The sequence below is a fragment of the Equus asinus genome, chromosome 13 (genome assembly GCF_041296235.1).
Source record: "Equus asinus isolate D_3611 breed Donkey chromosome 13, EquAss-T2T_v2, whole genome shotgun sequence".
Taxonomy (NCBI): domain Eukaryota; kingdom Metazoa; phylum Chordata; class Mammalia; order Perissodactyla; family Equidae; genus Equus; species Equus asinus.
Window position 1 is genome coordinate 47,475,191 of NC_091802.1, and position 14,682 is coordinate 47,489,872.

The 14,682-nt window shown below is 40.2% G+C and overlaps 2 protein-coding genes across 5 annotated transcripts in view; one reads left to right on the forward strand and one right to left on the reverse strand.

Moving 5' to 3' along the window:
• The window catches only part of SMURF2 (SMAD specific E3 ubiquitin protein ligase 2), a 115,443-nt gene extending 102,186 nt beyond the window's left edge, over positions 1–13,257 (reverse strand). For all 4 annotated transcript variants that reach the window (XM_070482068.1, XM_070482066.1, XM_070482067.1 and 1 more), the window contains exon 1: positions 13,122–13,257. In XM_070482068.1, the coding sequence (XP_070338169.1) occupies positions 13,122–13,173 (52 nt within the window). In that variant the 5' untranslated portion in view covers positions 13,174–13,257. The remainder of the gene's footprint in view (positions 1–13,121) is intronic.
• The window catches only part of LOC139040101 (translation initiation factor IF-2), a 113,844-nt gene that overhangs the window by 98,842 nt on the left and 320 nt on the right, over positions 1–14,682 (forward strand). Inside the window, exons 4-5 of the mRNA XM_070483930.1 lie at positions 12,416–12,650; positions 13,041–14,083. Coding sequence (XP_070340031.1) covers positions 12,416–12,650; positions 13,041–13,947 — 1,142 coding nt within the window. The 3' untranslated portion in view covers positions 13,948–14,083. The remainder of the gene's footprint in view (positions 1–12,415; positions 12,651–13,040; positions 14,084–14,682) is intronic.

The following is a 14,682-nucleotide window of genomic DNA, read 5'->3' on the forward strand; positions in this document are numbered from 1 at the left end:
AAGGAGATAAGAGGCTTTCAGAAAATGGACTATCGCATCCACAAGATCTTTTATACAAACTTCACCATAACCACTAAACAAAAAATCAGAACAGAGACACAAATGATAAATAAAGAGAAAACTGAGAAAATCATCATAGAAAATCATCAAACTGAACCAGCAGTCGGAAATACACAGGACAAGAAACAAGGGAAATACAGAACAACCAGAAAACAAGTGATAAAGTGGCAGTATTAAATCCTCATATATCAATAATAGCTCTAAAGGTAAATGGACTAAATGTAAATGGACTGAATTCTCCAACCAGAAGACAGAGAGTCACAGGATGGATTAAGAAACAAGATCCAACAATATGCTGCCTCCAGGAAACACAGCTCAGCTCTAACGACAAACATAGGCTCTGAGTGAAGAGATAGAAGACAAAACTCCAAGCTAATGGCAAACAAAAGAAAGCAGCTATTGCCATACTTATATCAGACAAAGTAGACTTCAAGATAAAAAAGGCAACGAGAGACAAAGAGGGGCAGTATATAATGATAAAAGGGACACTCCACCAAGAGGACATTAACACTTATAAATATATATGCACCTAACACCGGAGTGCCAAAGTACATACAGCAACTATTAACAGACCTAGAAGGAGAAATTAACAGCAACACAATAATAGTAAGAGACCTCAACATCCTACTTACATCAATAGACAGGTCATCCAGAAAGAAAGTCAACAAGGAAATAACCGGAATCAAATGAAAGACTAGACTAGATGGACTTAATAGACATATATAGAACACTCCATCCAAAAACAGGAGAATATACAAATATACATTCCTCTTAAGTACACATGGAACATTCTCAAAGACAGACCATATGCTGGGAAACGAGAAAAATCTCAAATCAGTAATTTTAAACTACATTTTGGCCATTTATAATCACAACAAAAAGAATAAAATATCTAGGAATAAATTTAACCAAGGAGGTGAAAGCCCAATACAATGAAAACTATTAGACAATATTGAAAGAAATAAATGATGACATACAGAAATGGAAAGATATTCCATGCGTGTGGATTGGAAGAATAAACATAGTTAAAATGTCCATATTACCTAAAGCAATCTACATATTCAATGCAATCCCAATCAGAATCCCAATGACATTCTCCATGGAAATAGAACAAAGAATCCTAAAATTCATATGGGGCAACAAAAGACCCCAAATAGCTAAAGCAATCCTGAGAAAAAAGAACAAAGCTGGAGGCATCACAATTCCTGACTTTAAAATATACTACACAAACCTATATTAATCAAAACAGCATGGTACTGGTACAAAACAGACACACAGATCAATGGAACAGAAGTGAAAGCCCAGAAATAAACCCACACATCTACAGCCAGCTAATCTTCGATAAAGGAGCCAAGAACATACAATGGAGAAAGGAAAGTCTCTTCAATAAACAGTGTTAGCAAAACTGGACAGCCAAATGCAAAAGAATGAAAGTAGACCATTATCTTATGCCATAGACAAAAATTAACTCAAAATGGATTAAAGACTTGAAGGTAAGACGTGAAACCATAAAACTCCTAGAAGAAAATATAGGCAGTACACTCTTTGACATCGGTCTTAGAAGCATCTTGTGGAATACAATGTCTATTCAGGCAAGAAAAACAAAAGAAAAAATAAACAAATGGGACTTGATCAGACAAAAGAGCTTCTGCAAGGCAAAGGAAACCAGAAACAAAACAAAAAAACCACCCACCAACTGAGAGGAAATATTTGCAAATCATATAACCGACAAGGGGTTAATTTCCAAAATACAGAAAGAACTCATACAACTCAACAAAACAAACAACCCAATTAAAAACTGGGCAGAAGATATAGACATTTTTCCAAAGAAGATATGCAGATGGCCAATCGGCACATGAAAAGATGTTCAACATCACTAATCATTAGGGAAATGCAAATCAAAACTACGATCAGCTATCACCTTATACCTGTTAGAATGGCTATCACTACTAAGACGAAAAATAAATGTTGAGAGGATGTGGAGAAAAGGGAACCCTCATACACTGCTGGTGGGAATGCAAACTAGTGCAGCCGCCATGGAAAACAGTATGGAGATTTCTCAAAAAATTAAAAATAGAAATACCATATGACCCAGCTATCCCACTACTGGGTATTTATCAAAAGAACTTGAAATCAACAATTCAAAGAGACTTATGCACCCCTATGTTCACTGCAGCATTATTCACAACAGCCAAGATGTGGAAGTAACCCAAGTGCCCATCAACCGATGAATGTATAAAGAAGATGTGGTATATATACACAATGGAATACTACTCAGCCATAAAAAAGACAAAATTGCCCCATTTGCAACAATATGGATGGACCTTGAGGGTATTATGTTAAGTGAAATAAGCCAGAGAAAGGCAAACAACGCATGATTTCACTCATATGTGGAAGATAAACACATGGATAAAGAGAACTGATTAGTGGTTACCAGACAGGAAGGGATTTGGGGGATAGGCATAAGGGTAAAGGGGCACATATATACAGTGACTGACAATCATGTACAACTGAAATTTCACAATATTATAAACTATAATGACGTCAATAAAATTTTTTAAAAGAAGAAAGTTTATCCTAAGGTATAGATTTTCATCAGAAGCCAGCGTCACTTTTGATAGTCTCTATCCTTCAACTCCATTTATTTCAAGTACACTCATTTAGACTTCGGAGTTCAGTTTTACAGGTCTTCACTTACTCTTGACATCTACCTGTGCAGAAATATCTCCATCTACTGGCAAGAGCTGAAACTACAGGCTATTTTTGAAAGGGCCAGCAAACTAATGTACTAAGTTATTAAGGACGTGGATCCAAACAGTTCCCCCACCTCCAAAATCTTCAGCAGTTCAAACTATTCTCCAAAGCTCTCCTACTTTTTAATAAATACAAGAGGGGGAAGGGAAAATACAGTTAATCGTCTGTTTGCTATACTACTTTAAGATAAAAATTATATAACAGTAACTAATTTACATGAATTCTTTATGATACACTGGTACCCCAAGGTGTACAAGACATTTATACCAATTTTGCAAAACATATCATTTAAATTATGATTATTAATCATTATGAATTATATATTAATCATTATTAATGTACTTGCTCCTATAAAACACGGCATATGACTAACATTTAAAACACAATCTTTGGTCAAAAATGACAAAATGCATTAACCTAATACTTTACAGCTTGAACAGTATTTTTCACATACATTATTTCATTTCTTGTCCAGCAGAATCCTAAAATAAATAACACTGTTCTTTTTCTTTTTTCTTTTTAAGACTGGCACCTGAGCTAACAACTGTTGCCAATCTCCTTTCTTTTTTTTCTGCTTTTTCTCCCCAAATCCCCCCAGTACATAGTTGTCTATTTTAGTTGTGGGTCCTTCTAGTTGTGGCATGTGGGATGCTGGCTCACCATGGCCTGATGAACGGTGCCATGTCAGCGCCCAGGATTCGAACTGGCGAAACCCTGGGCCGCCAAAGCAGAGTGCCGAACTTAACCACTCAGCCACGGGGCCGGCCCCAATAACACTGCTCTTGTAAGCAGGCATTTTTTTTTTTTTAAAGATTTTATTTTTTTCCTTTTTCTCCCCAAAGCTCCCCAGTACATAGTTGTATATTCTTCGTTGTGGGTCCTTCTAGTTGTGGCATATGGGACGCCGCCTCAACGTGGTCTGATGAGCAGTGCCATGTCCGCACCCAGGATTCGAACCAACGAAACACTGGGCCGCCTGCAGCGGAGCGCGCGAACTTAACCACTCGGCCACGGGGCCAGCCCCTAAGCATGCATTTTTAACAAAAGCACAGGCACCAAGAAAATCAGTGATTTGCTTACAGGCATAAAGCTTATCAGTGGCAACTAGGATCTGAACCCAAATTTTCAGCCTCCAAGTTCTATACTCTTTCCAAAGCATCTCAACGGCCTCCCACAAAATTACCAATTACATTTTACACAGTAAAGATCTACATTATGCATGCCTGCTATGTGACAGTTCTCAGGGATGCACTGTGGTCAAATTAAAAATGTCTGCTTAGATTTTAATAAAATTAAGTTTCTTCCTTTCTTTAGTCTTACAGGAAAAGAAATAACATGCTCATAACATAAAATACAAGTAAAACATTACACATAATCCAACCCACATTTAACAAAACAATTATATCCTTTCTTTTCTATTGCCGCATTTTATATATGTTTATTCTTTTTATTCCACCTTTTTTCAAAAATGATGAGGGGGCTGGTAGCTGGTAAACAGGCAAACCTTGTTAAGTCATGCTTGCTGCAATCCACTTTCATCAGTAAGAGATGAAAATAATAAACTGTTTAAAAGTCCATAACAGAAATTTTGAGAAGAAAACTACAGAGCCCAATCTAGTTTATTCTGATTTCTTATATTTCCATTCATGCTACTATATAATAAAAATTACCGATGCCTGGCACGTGTAAGGAAATTGATAAACATTTATTGGTTGAATAAATGAAATAATGGCTCTAAAGCATTACAAGATCCTTAATCATTACAGGATCCTAAATTAAAGACTCAGTTATGCTTACTATGCTGTTCTTATCAAAATGTTTATGAAAAACTTTTTATTAATGTTTGAAACCAGAAGATTTACATTAAAGCTACAGTAATCAAGAAAGTGTAGATTATAAACTACAAATTTATAAAAAGTAGAATTCTAGATAAAGGGAACAGAATAGAGTCCAGAAATAGAACTACGTGTATACTGTCAACTGATTTTCAACCAAGGTGTCAAGACAAGTCAATGGAGGAAACAAAAGTATTTTAACAAATAGTGCTAGGTAAATTAGACATCCATATGGGGGGAAAAGAAAAGAACCTGACCCTTACTTCTCATTCTCACACCATATTAAAAAATTAACTTTAGAAGGATCATAGATCTAAATGAAACATAGGGGGTAATCTTTAGAACTGTGAAGCAGGAAAAGATTTCTTAGGACATAAAAAGCATGAACCATAAAGAGAAAACTGATGAACAGGGCTAAATAAAAATTCCAAACTTCTACTCCTTGAGACACTATTGAGGGGGGGAAAAGCCACAGATTAGGACAAAATATTTGCAAAACACATATCTGATAAAGGACTTGTATCCAGAATACAAAAAGAATTTTCAAAACTCAGTAATAAAAATATTCAATTTTAAAACTAGCAGCAAAAGATTTGAACAGATATTCACCAAAGATACACAAATGACAAGTCCATAAAAAGATGCTTAACATTTTAGGTCAATAAGAGAACTAAAATTAAAGCTACACTGAAATATCTCTACACATCAATTAGAATGGCTAAAATCAAAGACTGACAATACCAAGTATGGAAGCATTGGCTGGGATTGGGAGCAACTGGAACTCTCATACATTGCTGGTAGAAACTCAAAACGATACAACTTTGAAAAACAGCTGAGCAGATTTTTTTTCAAGTTAAACATATTTACCATATAACCCAACAATCCTAATCATTTACCCAAGAGAATTAAAAGCATGTTCACAAAGAGTTGTGTACTCAAATGTTCATAGCAGCTACATTCATAATAGCCAAAAATCGGAAACAACAAATGTCTGTGGATATTCGTGAATGGATAAACAAAATGGGGTATATGTATACAATGCAATATTCCTCAGGAATAAAAAAGAATAAACAACTGATACACACACAACATGGATGATCTCAAAAGCACTAGCTAAGTGAAAAAAGCCTGACCCGTAAGTCTATTTATTGTATGATTCCATTTACATAAAATCCTAGAAAAGGCAAAACCATAGTGACAGAAAGTAAACCAGTGGCTGCCAAGCATTGGGGATGGGAGAAGGAGACTGGTTATCAGGGGCATAAGGAAACTTTTTGGGGCAAAAAAAAAACGCCCTTTATGCAATCATCTATGTAGTAATTCCTACCTAAAATGAATCATCAAGATTTATTTTGAAATTTCATAAAAATTGACAGCAGACATAAAACTTAAGAAACCACACCAAACTACCAAACTTAAGATATATGTTGATACTTCTTTTGTTTATCCGTTTGTGTTTTGGGGGTTTTTTTGAGGAATATCAGCCCTGAGCTAATATCTGCCACCAATCCTCCTTTTGCTGAGGAAGACTGGCCCTGAGCTAACATCCGTGTCCATCTTCCTCTACTTTATATTTGGGACACCTACCACAGCATGGCTTGACAAGCGGTGCCATGTCCGCACCTGGGATCCGAACCAGTGAACCCCGCCCGGGCTGCCAAAGAGGAATGTGCGAACTTAACCGCTGCGCCACGAGGCCAGCCCCTGTTGATACTTCTTAATATATCAAATGCGGTTTTTTAAAAAGTAATCAATGCTTTCAGAAGCTATTCTCAAACTAACATAAAATTCCTCACTTTGTTCAACTAATTATATATTAGAGGAAAAATCCAACAGAAAAGAAAAATTTTAAATGTTAACATTCAACTGAAAAAATGCCCAAATACTGATACCTAGAAAACTAGCAGTAAATGAAATACTAACAGACTAAGTGTTCAGCAAAATTGCTCTAATCAAGCAAAAATACATATGACTGCATTCCTAAATACAAGCAAAAACTAAGATTAGAAAATACAATGAAAATGCCACAAGGGGCTGGCCCCGTGGCCGAGTGGTTAGGTTCGCGCGCTCCGCTGCAGGCGGCCCAGTGTTTCGTTAGTTCGAATCCTGGGCGCGGACATGGCGCTGCTCATCAGACCACGCTGAGGCGGCATCCCACATGCCACAACTAGAAGAACCCACAACGAAGAATACACAACTATGTACCGGGGGGCTTTGGGGAGAAAAAGGAAAAAATAAAATCTTTAAAAAAAAAGAAAATGCCACAAATATAAATTATCTGGAAATATGTTAAAACAGAAGAAAATTATTAAACTATCCTAAGCAATATAGACAAAAACTTAAACATAAAAACATGGTGTGCTCCTAGGTGGGAAAACTAAATACACTTAAATGCCTCTTTTTCCCAAAGTAATGCAATTCTAATTAGAATCCCAATGAAATTTCTTTTTAAACCTAAGTTTAGTATTCGTGTGGAAGAGCAAATAAGTAAAAAGAGTAAAAAAAATTTTCTGACACAATGAGAATTAATCTAAATTATAAAGCTACAATAATGAAAAGAGTACAGCATTGAACAAGAGAGAGATAATCTGACTCTATAATAACTAATTTAACATAACTAAAAAGATGTCACATCACAGTGGAAAGAAAGCCTTGGTTAATAAATAACAACAACTAAATAGTAATTTGGGGAGAAACATCTTCCTATTCTTTTGAAAAACACTAAAATAAAATGTACTTATATATTTACTAAGCCTCTTGAAGAAAAAGGCCTTCCTAAGCATAGAATAATAAGAAAAACAAAAGAAAAGTTGGACAGATTTGACTCCAAAAATAATAAATTTCTGCATGCCCAAAAATGGTCAAAATTAAAAGACAACAGACTGAGGAAAAAGCTTGTAGTAAATGTGACAATAGATTAATATCTTTCTAATTCTCAGGCCAATCAATAAGAAAAACACTAAGACCCTAATGGAAAACTAGGACAGGTCAAACAAGTCAACAAAGAGAAATATAAATACTAAACAGACAAAGATTTTGCCCAAAGATTAATGTTTCTAAATACCAAATATATCAAAGTCTAAAATCTTCAATACTTCCCACCACCTTAAAAAAATACAATAAAATCAGGGCAGCCCCATGGCAGAGTGGTTAAGTTCAGCACACTCCGCTTCAGCCCAGGTTCGTGGGTTCAGATCCTGGGTGTGGACCTACACCACTGAGCCACGCTGTGGCAGCAACCCACATACAAAACAGAGGAAGACTGGCACAGATGTTAGCTCAGGGCAAATCTTCCTCAGTAAAAATTTTAAAAAATAATAATAATAAAGAACTTTTTTAAAAAATCAAACTTCTTAGCAAAATATAATATGGTCCTAAATGGGTTGGTCCCTGTCTATAGCCTCATCTCTTGTCACTCAGACCCAGTACATTAGCCATAACGAAGACATATAGAACTACATAGAATTGCTTCTATGTCTCCAGCATTTGTTCAATAAAATGCCAAAAAGTTCTTAATCCAAGCTGAAACAAGGATTCTGCCTTCATGGAGCTTACAGCATGGAGACAACAAATGCCCTTCATCTTGAGTTAGGTCTGACACTAGAGGAAGAGCCTCTTAGTCACAGATGAAAGGTCAACTCAGGTTGAGGAAGGTTCTAAGGATAAGGGTAATCCTTGAGCTAGCCTTAAAAGATGAGTACGGATCTAAGGGGCAAGGGTAACTCCAAATAAATGGAATGTATTTATTTTTCCACACAAAATCTTGTAAGTCTGTAACAAGTTCTCTAGATAGACAACTTGGGTTCTGACATATAGTTAACCTCTTCAAGTTTCTCCTACCTTTTGGAGCTACTGTGAGAATTAAAAGTGAAAATATATGTTAACTTAATACAGTGTCTGGCACATAATAAACATTCAATGCATGTCAGTCACACAGAAATACATAACAATGCTGATTACAACAGCATATTTCAAGCATCCAGCATTCTTAGAGAAAGTAACAGTAAACAAAAACCAGGGCAAGGAGAGAAAAGGCAGTAAGAACAGAGTTAAACAACATATCCCCATATGGCCAGGGTCAAACAGCTCCCTCTACACGTCATGATGATATCTTATACTACACATTATGTAGCACAATAATTTATATTCATAATGATACGGAATCATAAATAAAACATTAAGTTCTGTTAAGTATGGTCTATTTGAAAGGAGTAGGACATAACATACCTTTAAAAGTCTTCAAAATCTTTAAAAAGACATCAAAAATGGCTAAAACAAAAATCTTGTGGGACTAAAGTGTGACCCTTCATTGACCCTGAAAATTGAGTTATATGCTAAATATGCTAAATTATATGCTAAATAAATGACACGTTAGTACGTCATGATAGTTACAGTTCAACCAACAGGAAAAATAGTAGAATCCAGGATTAAAACACACATACACAGGGGCTGGCCCAGTGGCGTAGTGGTTAAGTTTGCACGCTCCACTTTGGTGGCCTGGGGTACACAGGTTTGGATCCCAGGCGCCGACCTACCACTGCTCGTCAAGCCATGCTGTGGCAGCACCCCACACAGAGGAAGATTGGCACAGATGTTAGCTCAGCAACAATTTTCCCCACAAAACAAACAAACAACAAAAAAACACACACGCACACTTTATTCACCAGTGAAAACCAAACTACATGAAGCACCTAGGCAGGTTCAATTGCCTGTCTGAAGGTTAGACTAGAAGACATAACTTAAGAGAAAAGGAAGGAGCTAAGCCACGCTGGCTTGCTTCTCAGAAACCAAGAAAATAAAATGAATTGGGGATATTCAAATCACCTAGAGTAAGACGTTATGGTGTATAGGCTGGAAACCTGAGATAGAATAAAGTAGTAATTTTTAGAGCCTTGAATCAATAAAAAATGCAGTAAAACATCTAAAGTGAGACTTTGGGGTTTTTTCTGGTGAGGGAGATTGTCAATGAACTAACATCTGTGGTAATCTTCCTCTATTTTGTATGTGGGATGCCACCACAGCATGGCTTGATGAGAAGTGCACAGGTCCACGCCTGGGATCCAAACCTGAAAACCCCGGGCCGCTGAAGCAGAGCACGCGAACTTAACCACTAGGCCACTGGGCCAGCCTCTAAATTGAGACTTTTAAAGTTAATTTTCCTTTAGCCACAGACAAGGTTAACCTCATTATTGTCAAGGGTTTTATAAATTAATAACATGAGGAGCAGTATACAAAAACATCTGAATTACAAAAAGGTCTGCAATAAATGTTCTGGAGAAGTAATCTGTTATTTCTCCATATCTAAGAATTTTAAATATTAGAAACTACACTAAACTTCTTTTTCCAGCCTTTGGTTTTCAAAAACAATAATGATATAAAAAATTACCCCCAATTTTTTTACTATAACCAAATACAAAGAATATTTCCTATCCAAACCATTGTAAGAAAAGCCTGTATCAGATATTCCTAAGTATAATGTATACAAATTTTAAATTTTATAATCAATTTGCTCTAAAAATACGAGTTGAAAGTGATAGCTTTACCATATAGCCCATTTAAATAACCAAGTGTTAATGTGCCATAAAGAATAGCAGAAACAGCCTGATGGACCAAATCAGATTTTACCCACCAATGGCCTGAGGAATCTCAAATTTGGGATTAAATTAGCCCTGCCTTCTTAGCATCAACAAATACCAAACAGTTCACTGGTTGACTGTGGTCTTAGGAATAATACTGTATGTGGGAAAGTCTAGTATCCGTTGCGGGCAGAGATCTCACAGCTCAAATATTTCTTATCCTTCAGTTTGTATGTGTGAGTGTGAGTGTGTGTGTTACCATGCGAGAAATGTTTCAGTGAAGGGGCACATCTACATTAAGAATATAATTGAGTAACTGTAGTTCACAAAGCATCACGGAATCAAAGGCACTCTATAAATTTACAATACTAGCATGGTATTAACGAAGCAAAGAACAATAATTTTAAAGTATCTTACAGCCCAAGTGTATTGTAAACCAAATAAAAATTCACTATGGGATCCGCCTTTTTTTTTTTTTTTAGTGATTTTCCTCTATTATACAACCCGGATCTAAATGAACTGTTAAACACTTAGTCTAAAGGTATGCCAAACATTTCTTAAGGTCTTAACAAAGAATCAACTTTTTTTTTTTTTTTTAAACAAAATGAGGCCTAGGTTAAATATTTTATTTGGCTTCTCAAGATGGACTGAAAAGTTGGGCACCAGCTCCAGACCAATTCCTGGACACACATCAAACACAGCCCTGTCATTTATCCAGTCAGTCAAAACAATCTTTTCCATCTAACCCTTTAATGTTTATGTCCTAAAAAGCTGCTAATTGAATCCAGCTCTTGAGATCTATTTGTTAAAATCTATACCATTTAATTTGTAAATGAACAAAAATTAAAAAATATATGTTAACTTTCCTGGCAAAACAGAAGAGAATCCACCATATGTAACCAAAACGGAGAGGGCAATGTTTCTAATATTTGAATAGTTTTCTCTTAAATATGTCAGAGACAGATTCCCAATGGTTTTAAGAAACTGAGAGTACCTCAAACTGTTTTTACAATTAAGGGGACACAGTGTATTTAAAATTCCTCAGAAAAATCTAAAAATACCAAATCACTTTACAAATTTAGTTGAGTGTTTCCTCTCCCCCCTAAAAATAAGTGTAATTTTTCCTCTTAACTTTACTCGTGAATTCGAATTTTTATAATGTAGCATATGCAGTAAGGAAACCACAGATAAACACTTTAAGATCTATTGAGTCACAATAAAAACCTCAAACTCATTTTATCTGCAGGAAGTCAAAATCCCTGTTTTTTCCCTCATTTTCTCATTCCGCATATAAGCTAGAAGGAAGTAAATGGCCAACATCCTATTTCTGATGCTTTTGGCACACCTGGACTCACAGGTTCTTTCCAATATCACTGACACAGGACTGAGTCCAGAGGAGCAGCAACAGATAAACTCTAAAGCATCAACAATCCCTTATAAAGGTTTCTATTTATTAATAAGAAAATAAGGAAACCGGGGGATATGAGGGAGACAGGCATCTCCCAATCCAGGTTTCCCATTAAGAACCACTCAGTTAATAATTCTCTGCAATTTTCCCTAGGGAAAGTAAAACGATCATGAAAGTAATACATTTTTAAAGTTGCAGCCAACATACAGTCAGGCTAAATTCTCAAACACCAACTTTGCTGCAAGGTTTTATCTCAAAGTTCAGCCGGTGGACTGGGATGTGACACACAAGCACTCAATTACAAAATTAGTCCATATAAATCTCAAAGTCTAGTGTAGGCAAACATAATTACAGTTTATTCTTACACACACACCCACACACACACACAGACCCTCTTAGGAAAACCATCTTTCTCACCACACATCCGAGTATCAACACGGATACCTTATTAATAGTGAATGGTGAAACTACGATAACTACACTGATGTCCACTACATTCTCCAAACCAAAAAATAATTCTTTCTTAAAATGGGGTAACGTGACCATGTAAGAATACCAAAAACGGCACTGTAAGCAAAATGTACCTGTAACGTTAAAGATTTCATCCCCTTGGAATCATAAACACTTTGCAAGAGACGCCTTCTATCTAGCAACCCCTCCAGACATTCTTTTCCATTTAGAAAAGGGAAGGGGAGGAGAGTGGGGAGAGAGAAACTTCGCTCGAAAGTTTGTATGAGCGCACACTGAGAAATGTACCCCCCAAAAGTGTGTTTTTAAAGCAGGTCTAGAGTTAGAAGGGAGACACAAGTTCTGCGGCCTACAAGAAACAACCCCAAACACGCTACCCTACAATCAAACACTTCCAAAACACAGAGTGTACAAAGAGCCGGAGCCGTCGGATCGGGCAGACACACCGGAAAAGTCAACCTCAGCCTCCTTCCCTCGCAGCGACGTGCGTTTCAGGTGTGTGGCGGCGGCGGCCGCGGCTGGCAGCGGAGACGGAGGCTCTGCACGCGGGCACGGGCGGGCGAACAAGTTCCCAACCAGGGAACACACACACACACACCCTCCCGTTAAGCGCTCCATCTTTAAGGAGTGTTTACTGCGCGCAGTCGGCAACCGGATTCAATAATCCCCGCCACAGGAGTTCCTCATCCCCTCGACGACCCCACCTGGGCAGGAGCCCCGGGGCTGCCCCCCGAGGCCACGGCTCTTCGACCTCATATCCGCCCGGAATTCCAACCCGGGGATCCCTCCCCGCCAACAAAAGACCCCCGAGTCACCCTGCGCTTTTTTATCAATTTCCAAACATGGGAGAGTGGTTTTGCCCTCACTCTTCCTGAACTAGGCCTTCCCACGTCCCCGACCCCCAACTCACCATTGATCGCGACCCTGGCCCTTCCCAAGGCCACAGACACCCCCCGCCGGCTCGCCCACCCCGCTGCTGCCCCGGCCCGGCTCCGCCGGCCGCCCGCCCGGCCCCCTCACCTGTCAGGCGCAGCTTGACGGGCCCGTTCCTCCGGCCCCCGGGGTTAGACATGTCCCCGGCGGCGGGGGCGGCGGCGGGGCTGCGGCCGCGGCGCGGGGCCCGGGGCCGGCGGGCAGCGGGCGGGGCGGGGGCGACGGCGAGGCGCGGCGGAGTCACCACAGCGGCCGGGGCTGGGGCCCGAGGAGCCGGCGCGGCGGCCGCCACGGCCGGAGGGTCCCGGATGTGCCGAGCGTCGTCGCCATGAGCCGCGGAGGGAGCGGGACGCCGAGCTCCCCCCTCCTCCCACTTCTCCTTCCTCGGCCCGGGCCGCACAACAAAGCGGCAGCCGCGGCCGGCCGCGCCGCCTCCGCCCGCGCCCGCGCCGCCTCCACGCAGCCGCCTCCGCCTTGCCCTCCGCTCGGCTCGGCGAGGCCCAGGAGCCGACGGGGCTGGTCGGCTGAGGCGGGCGGTGCTCGGCGGCGCCGGAGCAGGACTCGGGGCTCGGCCGCTTCCTCCTCCACCCGCCCTCTTGTCTCAGCGAACCGGGTCCTGGGGCCGCCGCCGCCGCCGCCGCCACTCGTCGGCCCCGGGGGGCGGGGAGGAGACGGGAGGCGGGTCCGGCGGGACGGGGCGGGGCAGCGGGCGGGGCCTGGGCGGGCGCGCGCAGGGTGCCTGGGGGCGCGGGGGCGCGAGGCCTGGGCTCCGCCTGGGCTCCGGGTGGGCAGGGTCGGGGCGCGGTGCCGCAGAGGGTCCCACGCCGAACTTGAGGAGGGAGCGGGCAAAGGAACAAAGTGGCGGCACGGAGCTCTGTGGCGCCAGGGGGAGCTTAGTGTCCAGCCCACTTAAGGGAGAGCTTTTGTCCGTGCAACGCACACTGCATTTTTTAGACGCCCACTGCGTGCAGGCCACTCTCAGAGGCTGGGGCGAGCAAGGTTAGAGCCGAGCCTGCTGCCTTCCGGGAATTTAGCGTCGCTGAGGTGAGGTAAGGGACGCTGTTCCCACACCGAGGATTCCAGCAAATCCGCAGGGGTGTTTTGCTCCTGGTAGCGTAGTTGCCACCTCCATCCAGGACTCACCTGGTGAAGGAGATCAGGTTACCTGCCCGCTCGGCCTCTTTTTTCCAGCTGTCGCGTAAGGACAGGATGATAATGCCTTAAAGGTTTATGAACAAGATAAACCTTGGAGAGCAGTATATGAAAAGCTTTTCTTATAGTACTGTATTTCCTTATCTCAGGAGGAAAAAAACAGAAAATGAAATAAAAATAAGTGTACTTTACTCTTTGACCCTATAACTGCACTCGTAGGAGTTTATTCTTGACATATACTAATACAGAAGATGTTCTTTCCAAAGTTCAGTTAAATAACAAAAGGGGGATGAGCCAACAGCCTAATGGCAAATTATATTAGCATGGATTTTTATGCAACCGTTTAAATGGCAATTATGAAGACCATATAATATGAAAAAGTTTACAAATAATCAAAGTTTAAAAGCAGAATGAAGAGTTATATGTATGCATGCAGTGAAAACTAAGGACAATAGCATAGGGGATTGTGTTTGGATGCTTTGTTAGTTTTGCTTAA